The sequence below is a fragment of the Eptatretus burgeri genome, chromosome 13 (assembly GCF_056783735.1).
Source record: "Eptatretus burgeri isolate ZD-2024b chromosome 13, Ebu_testis_v1, whole genome shotgun sequence".
Taxonomy (NCBI): Eukaryota; Metazoa; Chordata; class Myxini; order Myxiniformes; family Myxinidae; genus Eptatretus; species Eptatretus burgeri.
The window spans coordinates 18,321,622-18,342,816 of NC_140973.1; the positions used below are offsets into that span (position 1 = coordinate 18,321,622).

General features: G+C 46.1%; 1 protein-coding gene across 6 annotated transcripts in view; it reads left to right on the forward strand.

The window, feature by feature from the left end:
• The first annotated feature begins 3,268 nt into the window (after nucleotides 1–3,268).
• Nucleotides 3,269–21,195, forward strand: part of EXOG (exo/endonuclease G) — a 31,411-nt gene continuing 13,484 nt past the window's right edge. Inside the window, exons 1-5 of one of the 6 annotated variants that reach the window (XM_085851441.1) lie at nucleotides 3,269–3,462; nucleotides 3,602–3,854; nucleotides 11,190–11,333; nucleotides 17,231–17,370; nucleotides 20,044–20,120. In XM_085851441.1, the coding sequence (XP_085707567.1) occupies nucleotides 3,644–3,854; nucleotides 11,190–11,333; nucleotides 17,231–17,370; nucleotides 20,044–20,120 (572 nt within the window). In that variant the 5' untranslated portion in view covers nucleotides 3,269–3,462; nucleotides 3,602–3,643. Of the gene's footprint in view, nucleotides 3,463–3,601; nucleotides 3,855–3,903; nucleotides 4,048–11,189; nucleotides 11,334–17,230; nucleotides 17,371–20,043; nucleotides 20,121–21,195 lie in introns of those variants that run through there. The other 5 variants (XM_085851444.1, XM_085851439.1, XM_085851445.1 and 2 more) reach the window with 5 other exon arrangements.

The window sequence follows — 21,195 nt, forward strand, 5'->3', positions numbered from 1 at the left end:
CGCACTTGTCTGAGATGACAAAGCCTCTCAGGGAGCTAAATCAGAGGGACATTGTTTGGACTTGGGGTGACACTCAAGAAAGCACCTTTGCTCGAGTTAAGCAGGCCGTTTCTCAATCACCCGATCTGCATGACTACAGCCTGGAGGATGAAATTACCATCCACTGCGAGGCATCTAGTGCAGGTCTTGGAGCTGCACTGTTACAAAACGGCCAGCCTGTAGCGTATGCCTCACATGCTCTCATAGATACAGAGACATGCCATGTGCAGATTGAGAAGGAGCTTCTCGCTATTGTGTTTGGGTGTGAACGCTTTCATGTCTATGTGTATGGGTGTGAAAAGATAACCATACAGAGCGATCACATGCCACTGCTAAGCATATTCAGGAAGCCGCTCACAACTGCACCTGCATGACTGCAACAAATGATGCTTCAGCTGCAGCGGTACAATGTGGACGTAGTGTACCACAAGGGTGTTGAGATGTATGTTGCAGACACAATCAGCCGAGCTTACCTGCAGGACAAAGAAGTATCAAATTTTGTGAGAAGCCTACAGGGTGTGAACCCTGTCAACACTCTGTCCATGCGGGCATATCACATCAAACGTGTGAAGGCCACTACGCGAGTCGATGTAGTACTGTTACGAATTTGGAAGCTTACTGCACTCAACATTCAGGTCCTAAAAGAACAGTTATATCGGTAAGTGTGTGTTTATAGTTAGGGCCCCTACCTGTGTCTAACGGGAATTACATGTGTGCGCTGCAGAGTTTCGTTTACAACAAATCTCCTTCACCTCACTTCACACACCGATGCCATTGCCCACGTGCATTCGGCCACGTGCATGGGCAGAGATTTCCATCGCCTCAGACAGGGACTCCGCCCAGGAAGGCAGGGGCATGCCCCTTGACCAATCACGCCACAGAAAGCGACTCCCACGGCACGCCGGCCAATGGGGGGTTGAGATGGCCACAGCGAGCGACTTTCCCACGGCACCTCAGCCAATGGGGGTTGAGATGGCCACAGAGAGCGATTTTCCCACGCCTCCCTGTCCAATGAGGGTGGAGAGCGCCTCAGATGGCGATTTGCTCACCTTGGAGGAAAAAGGAATAAAGGAACGCCAGACTGAGAGCTTTTTGGGAATGATTCAAAGGGTCATGGTCGTCGAGGTCATGGTGATCATCATCGTGTTGCGGATTCGAGTCCCGCCGAGCTGGATCATCGTCGCCTCTGATCTTCTCCTTGGCCTTGGTCGATTGGTGCGAGGCCGGTTGGAGAGTGCGGTACCTGGTGCTTGGAGCGGCATCGTGTTGCGGGTTTGAGTCCCGCCCAGCCGGATCATCGAAGACCACACGAGGTGGACAGGTCCAAGCACAGGCTCTGGTCTCCAGCCCACCTGTCCTCGAGCTGGAAGCCTTCAATAAAGACCATTGGGGTCCATTTCTGTGTGTGCGTGTCTGTGTGTGGGCCTGTCTTTAAGTAGCAACTGTAAAAGTGCTTTTGCTTGTACATTGACTGCATTTCTTATGGTCGGATAACTCTGCTCTTCTGTGTTCCCCTCCCTGCCTATTGTAAATAAATATCCCTTTTGTTGAATGTAGCAGCTCATTTCTGTGTTTCTATCAGTGGTTTGCCGCGCTGCGAACGGGAACTAGGAGGCTTCATCGTTGCCGTAATCGTGCAATCGGCCCGACAGGAATCCGATACTCTCTGCTCGGTAACGGCCCGGATCGCACAGATCCTGCCGAGGGTGAATTTCCCCTGTAGTTTGGACGACGTGGGTATTTAGGTAAATTGAAATTGGCAAAAGACCGGACCTCACGCCGTTGAAGTAGTAGCGACCACGGTCCTGTAAGGGACCCGTGCCTTTCAGAGTTCTCCGAGAAGCATTATCTCGATTCCGGGTGTCCGGTGGAGCCGACTGTATTGCTCCACCTAACGGTCGTGCTCGCCGCCGACACCCGGCCCCACAATTGGTGCCAGGAGTGGGTTTCGAATCCCTCTGCCTCCACGACATTCACGGGATTCGGAACAGGGGTGGAGGGAGAACCCCCCCCCCCCGTGTCCCCCAAATTGCGAGCAAGTGAAACTTTATTCTCAACACGCAACATGGCGAACCAAGATGGGCTGAAGCAGGTGGGTTTAGAGGTAATGGTAGGTTTAGAGGAACCCATGGTCCAGGACAACACCGTTCAGGGAGATCTTTCCCAGCAACTGACAGCGTAGCATCTTATGGAGATAATGGAGATATTACAAAACATGAACGACAAAATGGACGCGAAGGCACACGATATGCAGGCACGGAGAGAGGAAATGAGGGCGATGAATTGGGAAATGGCGGCACCACGTGGCGGAGCGACTGAACCGACGAGGGGAAGTGCAGATTGTGTCCGGCCCGCGGTGGAGACGGGTGAGGTCGGGATGACGAGCGACGCCATGATAATTGATGGGGAGACCGAAACGTGTATGGCGAGACACGAGGGGACGAGCGACGCCACCACAATTAAGGGAGAAATAACAAAAGGGACGACGGAAAAATTAAAAGAGGTGACGAAGACGCAGAAAATAAAAGAGACGAAATGCCAGCAAGTAACAGCTTGGGGTAATGAACCATGTGACAGAATTAACAGAGACACAAAGGGAGACTCAGGATTATGAAACTGAAGACGAGCGCACACAGGTACAGCTGGTGAGGGACAATGAGGGGGAGCTTTTACTACTGCTTTGGCAGCACCAATGCTCTGCACATAGTATGGTCCCTATGGAATGGATGGTGGCTGGATTAGGAGCTCAGCGTCATGAGTTCAAGCCCTGTTAGCTTCTGAATTAACACCAGTTGGGTCTGACAGCCTGTCATCTTTCCAAGGGTGGCAAAATGAGTGTGAGTGTACTGGTAGAGGGGCACAGCATCAGTGGCACAGCTGTGCTTCCAAGAAATGAAAGCCAGCCACACTGCCACGTGCCAGAAGTGAATCTGTTTTTTTTTTTTTTTAAATTGTTCCAAAACTTCACTAATTAAAAATATTTTTTTTTCATATGAAAAAAACCAAAGCAAAATAATTAATTTTTTTCCTCGATGTTTTTTTGACTCGTGAGGGTTTTGATTGGTCCGTCCTCTTCCGGTGCACTGTTCGGCGCAACCAACCCCTCCGGCCACCAACTGTATGTGCCTCATGGTCACGTGCGTGCGTGCGTGCGTGCGTGCGTGCGTGCGTGCGTGCGTGCGTGCGTGCGCTCCCTCCCCACCAATCACACCTTTTATATTTTTATTTAAATTCTTCATCCCACAACCTCCCCCTCCCTCCCCTCTCTCTTCCCCCCCCCCTCTTCCCCCTAAAAAAAATCCAGAGTATGTAAAATAAAACGAAGTGTGTTCTGTGGTAAAGGAGTGGACATTCCATGAGTGGTGTTGGCGCAGTTTGTCGACACGATGGAACAAATGGTCTTGTAGGTCCAAGTTCCGTGTGGTAAGTACAATGGAGAATGTGTCATTACGATAACCTGCTGGGGACGAGGACACGAACACGTGCGAGTTATCTACGTCGATCATACCGGATATTTAACCTTTAAATAACACCGCGAATTTATTTTATCTTTTACAATCAGCGGCTCTCGTTGGTAATCATCGTCATCGTGAACGTGGTTCGGATGTTCAATCGTTGTGCGAACGTGTGGAGGAGACGAAGGGTGTCCGGTGATCGCTCGTCCTTGACTTCTCATCCCAAGGGCCCTCGTGTGGTTCCATCGTCCGGTTCAGCCTTCGGATGGGCCACCGGTTTGGCTGTGGGATGTTTGGCTTCGGCGATCTACTGGCGACGACACGACGAGCAGTCGAGCTCAGACAATGGAGAACACAAAAGTGAGGGAGGAGTGGAGGACCCCCTTTTATGGAGGTGGTTGAGTTCTGTGTCACAGGTGGTTGGATCCGTGTTCTCCACGGAGAGTCTCGGAGTTTTCACTGGTCGCGAATGTTTCCCTGATGTTGGACGGGGTCGTCCGTCACTCCATGTCGAGGTTCAGGAGGGAATGGGATTCACAACGTGGAGGGCAATGTAATGAGGATTTGCAATACCCCTCCACCCTTTATCCACTCAACCACCCATTATCCACTCAACCACCCATTATCCACTCAACCACCCATTATCCACTCAACCACCCATTATCCACTCAACCACCCATTATCCACTCAACCACCCTTTATCCACTCAACCACCCTTTTATCCACTCAACCACCCTTTTATCCACTCAACCACCCTTTTATCCACTCAACCACCCTTTTATCCACTCAACCACCCTTTATCCACTCTAGCACCCTTTATCCACTCAACCACCCTTTTATCCACTCTGCCACCCTTTTATCCACTTAACCACCCTTTTATCCACTCAACCACCCTTTTATCCACTCAACCACCCTTTATCCACTCAACCACCCTTTATCCACTCAACCACCCTTTATCCACTCAACCACCCTTTATCCACTCAACCACCCTTCATCCACTCAACCACCCTTCATCCACTCAACCACCCATTATCCACTCAACCACCCATTATCCACTCAACCACCCATTATCCACTCAACCACCCATTATCCACTCAACCACCCATTATCCACTCAACCACCCATTATCCACTCAACCACCCATTATCCACTCAACCACCCATTATCCACTCAACCACCCATTATCCACTCAACCACCCATTATCCACTCAACCACCCATTATCCACTCAACCACCCATTAGCCACTCAACCGCCCATTATCCACTCAACCACCCATTATCCACTCAGCCACCCATTATCCACTCAACCACCCTTTTATGCATTTATCCTCTCAACCACACTTTACCCACTCAACCACCCTTTATGCATTTATCCTCTCAACCACCCTTCATCCACTCAACCACCCTTCATCCACTCAACCACCCTTCATCCACTCAACCACCCTTTAACCACTCAACCACCCTTTAACCACTCAACCACCCTTTAACCACTCAACCACCCTTTAACCACTCAACCACCCTTCATCCACTCAACCACCCTTCATCCACTCAACCACCCTTCATCCACTCAACCACCCTTCATCCACTCAACCACCCTTTATCCACTCAACCACCCTTTATCCACTCAACCACCCATTATCCACTCAACCACCCTTTATCCACTCAACCACCCTTTATCCACTCAACCACCCTTTATCCACTCAACCACCCTTTATCCACTCAACCACCCTTTATCCACTCAACCACCCTTTATCCACTCAACCACCCTTTATCCACTCAACCACCCTTTAATGCATTTAGCCACTCAACCACACTTTATGCATTCAACCACCCTTTAGCCAGGAAACTTCTCTTCACCCATTCAACTACCATGGCTTTACACTTTATCCACTCAACCACCATTTAAGCACTCAACCATCAACGGGTCTGTACATATTCAACCAACAAGGCTTAATCCATTCAGCGACCCTTTATCCACTCAACCACCCTTTATCCACTCAACCACCCTTTAATCCACTCAACCACCGTTTAATCCACTCAACCACCCTTTTATCCACTCAACCACCCTTTTATCCACTCAACCACCCTTTTATCCACTCAACCACCCTTTTATCCACTCAACCACCCTTTTATCCACTCAACCACCCTTTTATCCAGTCAACCACTCTTTTATCCACTCAACCACCCTTTTATCCACTCAACCACCCTTTTTTCCACTCAACCACCCTTTTATCCACTCAACCACCCTTTTATCCACTCAACCACCCTTTTATCCACTCAACCACCCTTTTATCCACTCAACCACCCTTTTATCCACTCAACCACCCTTTTATCCACTCAACCACCCTTTTATCCACTCAACCACCCTTTTATCCACTCAACCACCCTTTTATCCACTCAACCACCCTTTTATCCACTCAACCACCCTTTTATCCACTCAACCACCCTTTTATCCACTCAACCACCCTTTTATCCACTCAACCACCCTTTTATCCACTCAACCACCCTTTTATCCACTCAACCACCCTTTTATCCACTCAACCACCCTTTTATCCACTCAACCACCCTTTTATCCACTCAACCACCCTTTTATCCACTCAACCACCCTTTTATCCACTCAACCACCCTTTTATCCACTCAACCACCCTTTTATCCACTCAACCACCCTTTTATCCACTCAACCACCCTTTTATCCACTCAACCACCCTTTTATCCACTCAACCACCCTTTTATCCACTCAACCACCCTTTTATCCACTCAACCACCCTTTTATCCACTCAACCACCCTTTTATCCACTCAACCACCCTTTTATCCACTCAACCACCCTTTTATCCACTCAACCACCCTTTTATCCACTCAACCACCCTTTTTTCCACTCAACCACCCTTTTTTCCACTCAACCACCCTTTTTTCCACTCAACCACCCTTTTATCCACTCAACCACCCTTTTATCCACTCAACCACCCTTTTATCCACTCAACCACCCTTTTATCCACTCAACCACCCTTTTATCCACTCAACCACCCTTTTATCCACTCAACCACCCTTTTATCCACTCAACCACCCTTTTATCCACTCAACCACCCTTTTATCCACTCAACCACCCTTTTATCCACTCAACCACCCTTTATCCACTCAACCACCCTTTTATCCACTCAACCACCCTTTTATCCACTCAACCACCCTTTTATCCACTCAACCACCCTTTTATCCACTCAACCACCCTTTTATCCACTCAACCACCCTTTTATCCACTCAACCACCCTTTTATCCACTCAACCACCCTTTTATCCACTCAACCACCCTTTTATCCACTCAACCACCCTTTTATCCACTCAACCACCCTTTTATCCACTCAACCACCCTTTTATCCACTCAACCACCCTTTTATCCACTCAACCACCCTTTTATCCACTCAACCACCCTTTATCCACTCAACCACGCTTTTATCCACTCAACCACCCTTTTATCCACTCAACCACCCTTTTATCCACTCAACCACCCTTTTATCCACTCAACCACCCTTTTATCCACTCAACCACCCTTTTATCCACTCAACCACCCTTTTATCCACTCAACCACCCTTTTATCCACTCAACCTCCCTTTTATCCACTCAAGCAGCCTTTTATGCACTCAACCACCCTTTTATCCACTCAACGTCCCTGTTATCCACTCAACCACCCTTTTATCCACTCAACCACCCTTTTATCCACTGAACCACCCTTTTATCCAATCAACCACCCTTTTATCCACTGAACCACCCTTTTATCCACTCAACCACCCTTTATCCACTCAACCACCCTTTATCCACTCAACCACCTTTATCCACTCAACCACCCTTTATCCACTCAACCACCCTTTTATCCACTCAACCACCCTTTATCCATCAAATCCACCTTTTATCCACTCAACCACCCTTTTATCCACTCAACCACTGCCTTTTATCCACTCCAACCACCCTTTTATCCACTCAGCCACCCTTTTATCCACTCAACCCGCCTTTTTATCCACTCAACCACCCTTTTATCCACTCAACCACCTCTTTATCCACTCAACCACCCTTTTATCCACTCAACCACCCTTTTTATCCACTCAACCACCCTTTTATCCACCTCAACCACTCCTTTTATCCACTTGAACCACCTCTTTTATCCACTCAACCATCTCTTTTATCCACTCAACCACCCTTTTATCCACTCAGCCACCCTTTTATCCACTCAACTACCCTCTTTATCCACTCAACCACCCTTTTATCCACTCAACCACCCACTTTTATCCACTCAACCACCTCTTTTTCCACTCCAACCACCCTTTTTTCCACTCGCCACCCTTTTTTCCACTCAACCACCCTTTTTTTCCACTCAACCACCCTTTTTTCCTCCACTAACCACCCTTTTTCCACTCAACCACCTTTTTTTCTCACTCAATCAATTTTTTCCCTCACCAATCCACCCTTTTTTCCACTTCAACCACCCTTTTTTTTCCACTCAACCTACCTTTCTTTTTTTATCCACTCAACCACCCTTTTATCCACTCAACCACTTAGCACCTCCTCCTTCATCAACCATTTTATCCACTCATCAACTACCTTTTATCTACTCAACCACCCTTTTTTATTCCACTCAACCACCCTTTTATCCACTTCAACCACCCTTTTTATCCCATCGAACCACCCTTTTATCACTCAACTCACCTTTTACCCACTTTTTTATTTACTCAATCCACCCTTTTATCCACTCATACCCTTTTACCCACTCAACCACCTTTACCCACTTCCATTTAACGCACCCTTTTACCCACTCAACTACCTTTTACCCACTTCAACCACCTTTTACCCATCTCAACGAACTACCTTTACCCACTCAATCCACCTTTTACCCACTCAACCAACTACGCTTTATCCCACTCAACCACCATTTTACCCACTCCAGCCACCCTTTTTACCCACGGATCACATTTGACCACGACCATCTTTACCCTGACGACCATTTTGACCATGATCCCTTTTACCCACTCGATTTATCCCTTTTTATTTATTTATCCGATTTTACCCTTGAACAACACCCTTTTACCCACTCAACCACCCCTTTTTTGACCCACTCAACCACGTGATTTACCCACTCAATCCACTTTTATCGATTTAATTAACCACCTTTTACCACGATTAACCACCACACCTCATGCCAGCACCCACTCAACCACCCTTTACCCTCGATTTAATCAGCCTTATCGATTTAACTACCCTTTTACCACGCATCCACCCTTAATGATTTCCAACCACCCTTTTATCGACTCAACTACCCTTTTACTCCACCTCAACCACCCTTTTACCCACTTCGTCTACCCTTTTACCCACTCAACTACCTTTTTACCCCACTCACCAATTGTTTTACCGCAACTTCAACCCGCTTTTACCCACTCAACTAATTTTACCCTCCAACCACCCTTTTACTTCCACTCAACCATTTTACCCACTCCAACCACCCTTTTACCTCATTTAACCCTTTTGACTTACTCAACCACCCTTTTTATTTCCATTTAATCCACCCTTTTTATCGACGACTCATTTTATCGACGACCATTTTGACGATTTAATTCACCGCTTTTACCTCAACTACCCTTATTTATCATCCACTCGGACGATTAACTACCCTTTATCGACTCAATCCACCATTTATCGACACTCAATACCACCCTCTTTATCGATTTAACTACCCTTTTACCCACTCAACTAATTTTATCAATGAACGACCCTTTTTACCCACTCAACCACGACCATTTTATCATTTATCCACTCAACCACTATTTACCCACTCAACCACCCTTTTGACGACGAATCAGACCACCCTTAACTTACTCAACCACCCTTTTACCCTTAATTTAACCCTAATTTTATCCCACCATTAATCTACCTTTTGCCACTCGACGCATCCACTTTTACCCATTAACTATTTTATCGAATGAACCACCCTTTTGCCGCCTGACGAACCACCGCTGCCTTTCACTCCACGACCACCCTTTTACCCACTTCAGCCACCCTTTTACCCACTCGACGCCCATTATCACCACTCCACTTTACCGCTGCTACGCTTTAACACTAACCACCGCTGCTTCCATTCATCACATTGGCACCACCACTCAACCGCCGCTGCCACTCAACCACCGCACCTCGGCCACCACCGCCCGCTCCAATCACCTTTTTAGCCCTCCAGCTTGCCGCGCACCTTTATTTACGGCCACCAACTACCTTGCACTCAACTTCACCGGCACTACCTGCCGCTCGGCCTGCTTTCAACCGCCCGTTTTGCACATTTACTCAACTACCCTTTTGCCACTCAGCCGCCCGCAATTTGCCACTTCCAGCCGCCCACCACCACTCAACTAATTTTGCCACTCGGCCACCGGCACACCACCACTCAACCATAGCACCGCCCACTTCAACCACCGCTTACCACCACTCAACCACCTTTACCCACTTCAACCACCTTACCCACCGCTCAACTACCGCTTTTTTACCGTCAAACACACCTTTTACCCACTCAACCACCGCGCACCTTGCTACAACTACCGCTGCCCTCCAGCCACCGGCACACTTTACCCACTTGTGCGCACGCTTGCGTTCTTACCCACCATGCACACACACTCAACCGCCTTTGCCACTGTCCATCTTTTGCCACTCAACCGCCTTTGCCACTCAACCACCTTTTGCCACTCAACCACCCTTTGCCCGCCAGCGCCTTTACTTCCACTAACCATGCCTTTGCCCACTCAGCCATAGCACCACCCACTCAACCACCCGGCACCTTGCCGCTCTGACCACCCTTTTGCCACTCCAGCACCCGCACCCTACCTTCTGCCTTGCCCACTCAACCGCCTTACTGCCCACTCAACCACCGCTTTGCCACTCAACCATAGCACTTACCCACTCAACTACCTTACTCACTAACCAGCCGCGCTTTTGCCACACTCAGCCACCCAGCACCCCCTTGCTCAGCCGCCAGCACACACTTGCTCAAGCCGCCTTTGCCACTCAACCGCAGCACTTTTACCCACTCAGCCACCCTTTTGCCCACTCCAGCCACCCTTTGCCACTCCAATGCCCTTTTGCCCGCCAGCCGCCGCGCACCCACTCAACCGCTTTTGCCACTCCGACACCCTTTGCCACTCAACCGCCCTTTTACCCACTCAACCACCGGCACACCCCACTTCCAATCACCCTTTTACCCACTCAACCACCCTTTTACCCACTCCAACCACCCTTTTTACCCACTCAACCACCCTTTTACCCTCCAACCACCCTTTGCCAACTCAACCCTTTTACCCACTCCAACCACTCCTCTTTACCCACTCAACCACCCTTTTACCCACTCAACCACCCTTTTACCCACTCAACCACCCTTTTACCCACTCAACCACCCTTTTACCCACTCAACCACCCTTTTACCCACTCAACCACCCTTTTACCCACTCAACCACCCTTTTACCCACTCAACCACCCTTTTACCCACTCAACCACCCTTTTACCCACTCAACCACCCTTTTACCCACTCAACCACCCTTTTACCCACTCAACCACCCTTTAGCCCCTCTATCACCACCAAGGCTGTATCCACTGGTATAAATGTACGCAGTATGGGAATTAAAAGATGTTGTTTGAAAATAAACTAGCCAACTGCCGTTTGTTTGTTTACAGCAGACATTCCTCTGCTGGAGCAGTTTGGCTTACCAGATGCTGGTCTACACACCCGGCAGTATGCCGGGCATGCGGTTGGCTTCAACCAAGCTCGACGTACGCCTCGCTGGGTGGCGGAACACATTACAAGCACCAAGATTACAGGTGCAAAAGAACACTATTTCAAATGGAGTGACGAATGTGGGGAGAGGAAAATGTATAGCTTTGGGAACTGATTTGTGCTCATCTCGTTTACATCACAAGCTTGCCTTTTATGCATTATCTTGAAAACCGGACGAATGGTGATTAGGAGAGCACACACACACACACACCAAGTGGACACGGTTTGTCATTTTTCTCTGTTGTGAAGGCCAGACACCCCACTCCATTGCTTATCTGCCGTTAAGTTAGTGGCATGAAGGATTTAAGATCTACTATTATCGTTAAGTGAAGACGCATCTTGTAGTGGAGTAAATTGCATAATGAAAGAAGGGGAGGAAAGAAAACCTTAATAAAAAGAAAAAGAGCCATCATGGATTGCAGACCCTCGCTTGGACTTGTTTTGTGTTGTCATACACACACACACACACACACACACACACACACACACACACACACACACACACACACACACACACACACACACACACACACACACACACACACACACACACACACACACACACACACACACACACACACACACACACACACACACACACACACACACACACACACACACCCCCCCACACATCCATATGTTTATATAGTGTTGTGATTCTGCAAAGCAGCATGCCTCAAAGGCGATGGCAACCAACATAGTGATCCCCAGGCAGTTATTTCGTTAATATTCGTGTCGTCAGACCTTCCCCTCATGTCTAATGGGTTAATGGGATGAAGTGCATTGCATGGGTCGAATAGCTAGGTCTAATTATTTCTTTCTTCTTTTCAATCCTGATTTCCATCCAACCCTTTGCTTTTATCCATGATACAAATCGAAGCAAGCACACGTACATGATAACAGACACCTGTGCAGCCCTATGAGAGAATTGCCACATGAACAAGCTCGCGCATGGCACACCCCTTCATTCAAATCTGTGCGGCAATTTACAATGGCGTCTCACCTTGCTCAATCTTCGCTCACCACCTCGACCACCAACACCTCCCGCACACAGGAAAAGTCATCCCGCGCCTCCTCGCACCTCCGCATCAATAAAATCCACCACCAAGCAGAGGCGTGCTGCACGGTCCAGGCCACTCGGGCCACGTGGCGTGGGGACGGGCCAAGCACATTAACAGCACCAACCGCAGCTCGCCGGAGGTGCCCCGAATGGGCGTGCAGGATCGACACGACCCTCGTCCAGTTGCCAGAACACGGCCCGGGAGTTCGATCTGTCTCTCTGTCTCTCTGTCTGCATTTATTTGCCTGCCTGCCTCACCCACTTCTCCGCCTCTCTGCTCTGCCCTCTCTTCACCACTCCTCGTTGTCCGCCTGTCGCTGCATCTATACTTGGGATAGGTGTGTGACAGACGTTCTTCTGGACCAGTGTGGAGCACACGTTTCCACAAGCCCCGGAAAAGTGATCAAGCAGGTGATAACGCACCGACTCTTCAGGTGGGATCACTCGAGCGGAGCATCCTCCAAAGCATACTGGGTTGCGTTGGTCAGGTGACTGCGCTAGGTATTTAGAGGCCGTTCGTCCTCATATGCTCTCCTTCCTTCTGGCTAACTAATCTTCATCAGGATTTTGTGTCTATGTGATGGCGCCTGTTGTAGCATAAGTTAAGATCGTAAAAGATACAACGGGATAAGTCTGCTCTGTGTCTGCTTTTGTAAATTGCTTGCCTTTTGTTGCACCCCCCCACCCCCCCTCCCTGAATTCCCTGCTCTCTCTGCTGTACATAAAAATAAATCCCATTCGCTGTGCCACATACCTTTCCTCGTGTGATTGTAAATAAATGCTTGTGTAGAAATGTTCCCAGCTCGTTTTCGTCTTTTCCTTCATTGGTCCAGCATGGTCCGTATCCTACCCTATCCGGGACGTTATCCCCAATCTGTTCTCTAACCTGTACGTCCTTGGCAGTTACGCTTGGCTGCATCTAATCTGGTAAGGTGATCCGGTTTGAACAAGGCATACCGAGGGCGTGTCCCCCAGTAATTAGATCACATGACCATTTTAGGTAACCAGTTCCATTAAACGGAGGACCCCAAGTCACTTTGAGTTATTGGCGCTCACGGTTGATCAACGACCCGCCGCGTCATGGAGTTATTCGTATGCAACGGCCTGCGATTCCGGAGAGTCTGGTGGGAACCTGAGGTAGCTTCCCCCCCCCCCCCCACTCGTGGTCTTCTCGCCCTAACCCCAGGTCCGCAACAATATATATATATATATATATATATATATATATATATATATATATATATATATATATATAATTTATGTGTATATATTATATATGTACATTACCGGTCAAAAGTTTTAGAACACCCCCATTTTTCCAGTTTTTACTGAAATTTAAGCAGTTTAAGTCCAGTGAATAACCTGAAATGGTACAAAGCTAAGCGGTAAACTGCCAGAGGTTAAAAAAAAGGTTGTGACCAAAAACTGAAAAATAATATAAATTTCAGAGTTGTTAAAAAAGGCCCTTTTCAGGGAACAAGTAATGGGTTAACAACTGTAGCTTTTCTGCAGCAATGGAAGTAAATCAAGCCTTGAAAGTTGATGCAAACAATTCTGACAGGTGTCCCAACTTTTGTTGATTAGTTACGAACCCTCTGTCTGTATAAAAGCAATGTTTGAACAGACTGTGTTGCTGCACCCTCTGAAGCATTATTTGGACAATATTGCACTGCAGGAGGTAGTATCTTGCTCTCATAATGGTGAGGAAAGATAATTAACAAAGGAAGACAGACGGACCATTATAACCCTTAAAAGTGGAGGTCTTTCCTTTAGAGGAATTGCAAAGTAAGCCAAGGTGTCAGTGAATACAGTTTCCTACACCATCAAAAGGCACTTGGAACGTGGAGGAAACTGACAGGAAGAGGTCTGGAAGACCCAAAGCTACAACACAATCAGAAGACAAGTTTCTGAGAGTCAACAGCTTGCGTGATTGGCGGCTCACAGGACAGCAGCTTCAAGCACAGCTTAACACTGGTCGAAGTAACGAAGTCTCAGTTTCAACTGTCAAGAGAAGATTTTGAGCTGCAGGTTTGACAGGTCGAGTGGCAGTAAGAAAGCCATTGCTAAGATGGCAAAATAAGAAAAAGAAGCTTGCCTTGGCCATGAAGCACCACCAGTGGACTACTGAAAACTGGAAGAAGGTCTTGTGGACCAATGAATCAAAATTTGAAATCTTCGGTTTATCACGCAGGGTTTTTGTACGCCATCGAGTAGGCGAAAGGATGGTTCCTCAGTGTGTGACACCAACTGTCAAACATGGAGGAGGAAGCGTGATGATCTGGGGCTCTTTTGCTGGATCCAGAGTCGCCGATTTGCACAGAGTGACTGGCATCCTGAACCAAAAGGGCAACCACAGCATTTTGCAGCGCCATGCAATACCCTCTGATCTACGCATAGTTGGTCAGGGGTTCATCCTACAGCAAGATAATGACCCAAAATATACCTCCAGGCTATGTCAGAACTACCTTAGAAGAAGAGAACAAGACGCTAGGCTTCAAATCATGGAATGGCCAGCACAGTCTCCAGACTTAAACCCCATCGAGCTGGTTTGGGGTGAACTGGACAAAAGGGTGAAAGCAAAGCAACCTACAAGTGCAACACAATTGTGGAAACTTCTGAAACAGTGTTGGGAAGAACTTTCCGAACAATATTTGATTTCCATTGTGGAAAGAATGCCACAAGTATGTTCGGCTGCTATATCCACAAAAGGTGGCTACTTTTATGAGTCAAAAATTTAGATTAAATTTTGTTCAACAAAATAATTCCACGATTTATTTTTTATCTGCAATTGTTTATATGTTCTATGCTTTAATTTCAGAGTACATTGAAACATTAAACTGCTTAAATTTCAGTAAAAACTGAAAAACGGGGGTGTTCTAAAACTTTTGACACACACACACACACACACACACACACACACACACACACACACACACACACACACACACACACACACACACACACACACACACACACACACACACACACACACACACTGATGACCGGGTGCCAAGATGTCCCGCTTTGATGCAACGCTGCTTTGAGTGGACACCTGACCCTGACCCATGACGTTTATTATTATTCAATTGAAGTTAGAATGGAATTAAAATAAATTCAAATCAAATGGAAGACCAAACAGGGACAGTCCTGCATTGGAATCATCAGAAGGAACCCAAACAAGCAAAAAGAAAAGATAGTCATCAGGAGGAACCTGGAAAGGGCTCACATTTCAGCTGCTACTCTACACTTAAACACACCAGGAACAGCCAAGTGAGCCTTGTTCGAAAAGAAAATAATCGAAAGTAACTCAGATCAAAAAAACTTAAATAATTCTGGCTGCCAGACCATGTGTCTGATCAAGTTGCAATTTAAAATCCGTATTCCTAATCACCACGCAATCATAATTGTGAAGTTTCACATCAATTGATTAAGCAATTCCAGAAAAACATTATTTAATATTTTTTTTCAATCCAATATGGCTGTTAAACCATGTGACCTATCCATTACTCCTGAACAAACTTGTACGCCCATGGCTTGTGGAACATTTATGTGAAGTTTCCCCTTGATCTGTCCATCCATTCTGGAGAAGAAGATTTTTTTTTATAGGTTTTAGGGTAAATCCAATATGGCTGCCAAACCATGTGATCTATGATGTCATATGTGTGACCTTTTGTTCCTCGTGGATAGGCGGTCATACATGTAAAGTTTTGCCTCAATCTGTTCAGCCACTTCCGAGAAGATTTTTTTTTGTTTTTTTTTAAACAATATTGCGGCTGAATCATTTCCCGGTGACATCATCAAATATTTTTTCTGTGGACCATTTTATCCCTAGATAACCGTCAAAATTTTTCAAACTGATCAGATGTAGCGTTCTACATATGCACTTATGACGTCACAGTCAAGGCACCTATGACGTCATAAAATCACTCATTCCTCATGAGGAGTACTTGCTATGTGCCAAGTTTCAATTTTTTCCTTTGTGCGGTTTCAGAGCTGGAGGTGCAGTTTTTTTTTTTTGTTTTTTTTTTTCCATTTTTCCAACATGGCTGCCACGTGACCTATGACGTCATAATTATCATTTAAACATTCTATACGAGTGTGATGAAAATTTCGTCTCAATCCGCCAAGTGGTTGCGGAGAAAAATGAACAAACAAACGGACCCATATACAATACCTTCTCCTTCGGCGAGGGTAATAATGCGCTTGTGCGTGTTTCTGTCTGTCTGTCCATCCATCTGTCTGTCTGAGCAAACGACTTGAAGTCACATTTTAAGGTGTTCTGTGGGTCCCTCCGTGTGAAGAATAAGATGTGATAAATCCAGTTACATTATGAGTTGTGAAGAATAGAATAGGCCGGCAGGAGGGGGTGAAGATGAGGCTTGATTTACAATCAGGAGAGTAAAAGGCATGGATGGTTAGCTTTGACTTCTGGATTACATGTCCTGTTGCAATGAACTGGTAATGTTTACTGTATGCCAAAAGCATTGAGAGAGCAATGTAATTATATGGATGTAGCTTTCACTGCTAGCAGTGTTCATAACTTACGTCTGGCATGTTTTCTGCGTTGCATAAGACCAGACTGTGCTGACTGGTCATGCAAGCAGCATGAGCATAAACGGCCATTCTCAGGTCGTAAACGATACTTAAACGGGTCTCGCAAATCGGTGAAACCACCATGCTTTGATAGTTCTCTGTACGTATCTCGGACGGTGGCAAAATTAAATGACCATCGTGCTCAAAAAGGTTCTTCCTTCGGAACATGTGGTGAAGTAGGGGTGTGCTATCATTGGCTGAGTCCAGAGTCCCATATTCAGAAATGTGGATTTGAAAAACGCCATTTTGTTAATTTATTTTACTTTCTCTCTTTCTCTCTCTCCACAGGCCCTGCCAACCGCAAAAACATGAAATTCAAAGCTGATCCCAGCATCCAACCGCACTTTTCTGCTTTCAATGAGGATTACCTGGGCAGTGGTTGGAGCCGAGGACACATGGCTCCTGCCGCAAATTGCAAGTACAGCCAGGTGTGTGTGTGTGTGTGTGTGTGTGGTGTGTGTGTGGTGTGTGGTGTGTGGTGTGTGGTGTGTGGTGTGTGGTGTGTGGTGTGTGGTGTGTGTGTGTGTCATTGGTTGTTATCTCCATTTGTGGGTTTAAGGAGATGGAACGAAGTCATCCCAAGTCTCAAAGTATCCACCTCCACTTCGATAAGGGATCACAGTTCATGGACCAAGCTGTTCAACTTTGTTGTCAGACTTTTGTTCCGAGGGCTCTTTTCAGGATCGTCACTGAACTCCAGACTGCCTCCAATTGTAGTTTGTTTGTAGTAATATTCCCAGGGATGGTTTTCAAAATCTCAGTGATGTTCTTCTTTATTATTCCTGTTGCTCCAAGTATCACCGGTGCATTTTCGATGCTCTTCAGCTTGCAAGATCAATTGATCTCATTTTTAGCTCACCTGGAAAATAGTTCCGGGGAGCGTATGGGATGGCACGTCGTCTGTCCGTCCGTCAGTCCATCCACAAACACTTGCAACTTCTTCTCTGAAACTTGAACAGAACCTTCTCCACCCAGTATGTGACAAAGTTTGTTCACGGCATTAAAATCTGGCTCTAGGGGGATGTATTGGGGGGGGGGGGGTGGAGGTTGCCACTCAAAATACGTACTTGCTCTCTTCTCAGAAACTACAAGTACAATTCCAATGAAACTTGACTACAACCTTCGTCACCCATGATGTACCAAAATCTGTGCATGCTATTTAAAGCATGGGGGTCTGAAGGGGTTAATGAGAGGGTTGGCCCCCCAAAATAGGTATTTGCTGTCTTCTCAGAAACGTCACAAACAATTCTGATAAAACTTAACCACAACCTGCATCTCTCGTGATGTACTAAAGATTGTTCACAACGTTCAAAAAATCGGGGTCTGAAGGGGTCTATGGGGGGGGGTTGCCCCCCAAATTATGTATTTCCTTTCTTCTCAGAAACCACAGACACAATTTCAATGAAACTTGACCACAACCTTAATCACCCGTAATATACCAAAAGCTGTTCACGCTATTTAAAATATTGGGGTCTGAAGGGGTTTATGGGGTGAGGGGTGGGGGAGGATTGCCCCCCCTAAATAGGTATTTGCTATAACATTGGCTCATTGCTACATTTTGCCGATTCCGTCCCCCGATGACTTCCTCCTCAGTATCATTATCTTACCAGGTGAGCTCCCAGGGGTATTGCCCCTATTTTTGAAGTCCTGGTATTTGATCATTTTCTTGATTTCTGTATTATTTAATCCAAAATCGCTGGGTACTGATATCTCGATCAGCAATGCTGTCTTTTCCTTTGTGTTCCTGAGAACGATGTCCGGTCACAAGGCTTTGTTTTCTATGTTCATGCTCGATGGGATCATCAGGTCGTGTGTGAGCATGACGTCTTTATTTTCAATGATTGCCCTTGGTTCGTGTTTTCACAAGTTTTTTCTGGAACTGGGATGTTGACATTTTTGCAGATCTGCCAATGAATCAGTTTGCATACTTTGTTGTGTTGTTGTGTGTAAAGTTCTGATCATATTTTTTGGCATTCTCAAAGAAGGTGACAAGTACTTTCTGTTTCTGTCTTGCAGAACCTACACTTGTCCGTCTGGCTCAGTCCCACCATCTTTTTAAATCCATTGGTGTGGTGTCCTTGATCTTGGACATTTATTGTTATTCGTTCTCCGTTCCAGTTGAGCTGACCTCTTCTTAGACATTCCAATGAGCTTTCTTTGTCAATCCTTACTCGGTCCAATTATTTTTTGTATTTTCCTGCTCTTTTGTCGTTCTCTCAGTTGTTGATATTTATTTCGTCTTTTTTGCAATTGTTGGAGCTGTATTTGTTGCTGTATCGTTTTCCTGTGTGGCATCTTCTATTCGCACCTGTTTTTGGAAATTCCTTGCAAGGCGAGTTAGAGATACATTTTCAGGTTTGTTGTGTTCATGTTTGTTTACAAATTGAATCCGATAGTTTGTTGAGCATTTCACATACTCAGCTAGTCCTATACTCGTCGCTCTCTGCACCTGGTTGAGTTCCATCAAGCCGCACCCTCTCTCTCTCGTCTCGGCAGGTACATTCTTGGGATGCACTGGTTTTTTTGTGGATGGTAAGGAGTTTTCTTGTTTTGATGTCTGACTTATTGATTTCTGATTGGGGCCAGTTTATTATCCCATAGCTGTATTGGAACACTGGTACCACGAGATGGTTTATGACTTTTGATTTTGTTTCTTGGGGAGAGGTACGTTTTCAGGATCGGCTTCATTCTATGTAGGTATTCTTTGGCGATTGTTTTGCGCCTTTATTTGTGATATATTTGGTGGCCCTTTTCTACTCCAAGGTATTGGTTTGATTCTTCGTTTTCTCCCTGTTGTATTGTTGTTTCAAGGTCAATTTTTATGTTGTCTGTTTTTGTTGGTTTACCTTGTACAAATGTGTACTTAGTGCATGTGTGTGTGTGTGCACGTGAGAGTCAGTCAGTCAGTCAGTCAGTCGGTCGGATCGGTTCACCCTACAGCACACTCCCCCAACCACATCTCAATAATCATCATGACATTCAACAACCCATTGATCGAATCAAATACAACAACACATCGATCTAAAAGTTGAAAGTCTCGGATCTAACCAAACGACCCTTTTTGCCGCCTTCTCAATTGATGATTTTTCTCTCTTTTGCAGGATGCGATGCGTGAAACATTTTTCCTGTCCAATATCGTTCCGCAGAACAATGAGAACAACTCAGGATTTTGGAACAGGTTTGGTGTGCCCTGCAAAAATAATAAGTACAGGAAAAAAGAAAAAGGCAATCGGGCCACCATATAGGGTGGCGTAAAAAAATTGTTCCATGTTTCATATCTGTTTGTCATAATATTACAGTTACGAAAGTGAAAAGCAGTTTTAAAGATTGATTTCAAAGGTAGTTTGTTGTGCTATCCACTGAAACAGGAGATTGTCAAACTATATAGTCGGCATCAGATGGTGATGGTTAAGCAAGGTGAGTTTCAGTGACGTCATGGATAGAGAACTAACTGTACCAACCATCAAACCACATGATCTACAACCTCGTGGAAGATTTATCGTGGAAAATGGCGACATCCAAAATCTTTTTAAAAACCAAGGGTCACCACCCAAATTCTGTCAGGACACCCAATAATGTCCGGCAAGTCCTCAAAGATTGGCATGATGCCTTGGTGTGGAGTTCTCTATTATTCGTATACTCCACGAAGATTACTTCTACCTCCAAAGGTGGATGGAGGTTATGTTTTCACCTCTATGTCTGTTTGTTTGTCTGTCTGTGAGCAGGTTATCTCAAAAGTTATGGAAAGGATTCAGAGAAAACTTGGTGGACAGGTTTGGAGTGTAACAGGATGAATTGATGAGGTTTTGATGAAGATCCAGATTCCGATACGAGAATTTGTTTCATTTTCAAGTGATTCTTTACCATTGAGAGATGGGGCCAAAAAACGATGTCGCATGATATCTTGTCATTGAGGACGCACGATGACAAAATTTGGTGGATTAGTTCGGGAGGTGACAAGAACCAGGAGATTAGATTTTGGTTAAGGTCTGGATGCAGATCCAGCCTGGCAGAGGTATGCATTCTACCGAGTGCAGACAGAAAAGCTGCACAGGTCGAGTTCCTCAACTTGCTTTCAAAGATGATCGTACGAATCCCTTTTTATGTCTCATTCAATCTTCAGTTGAGGCACACCTCGACCTGTGGGGATATCTCGCAAGAGAGGACATTGCTACTCCACATAATGCCAAGCAGCCAGAGTAGAACAGATGGAACGAAGTGTAAGCAAATAAAATCAACCAATAAATCGTAAT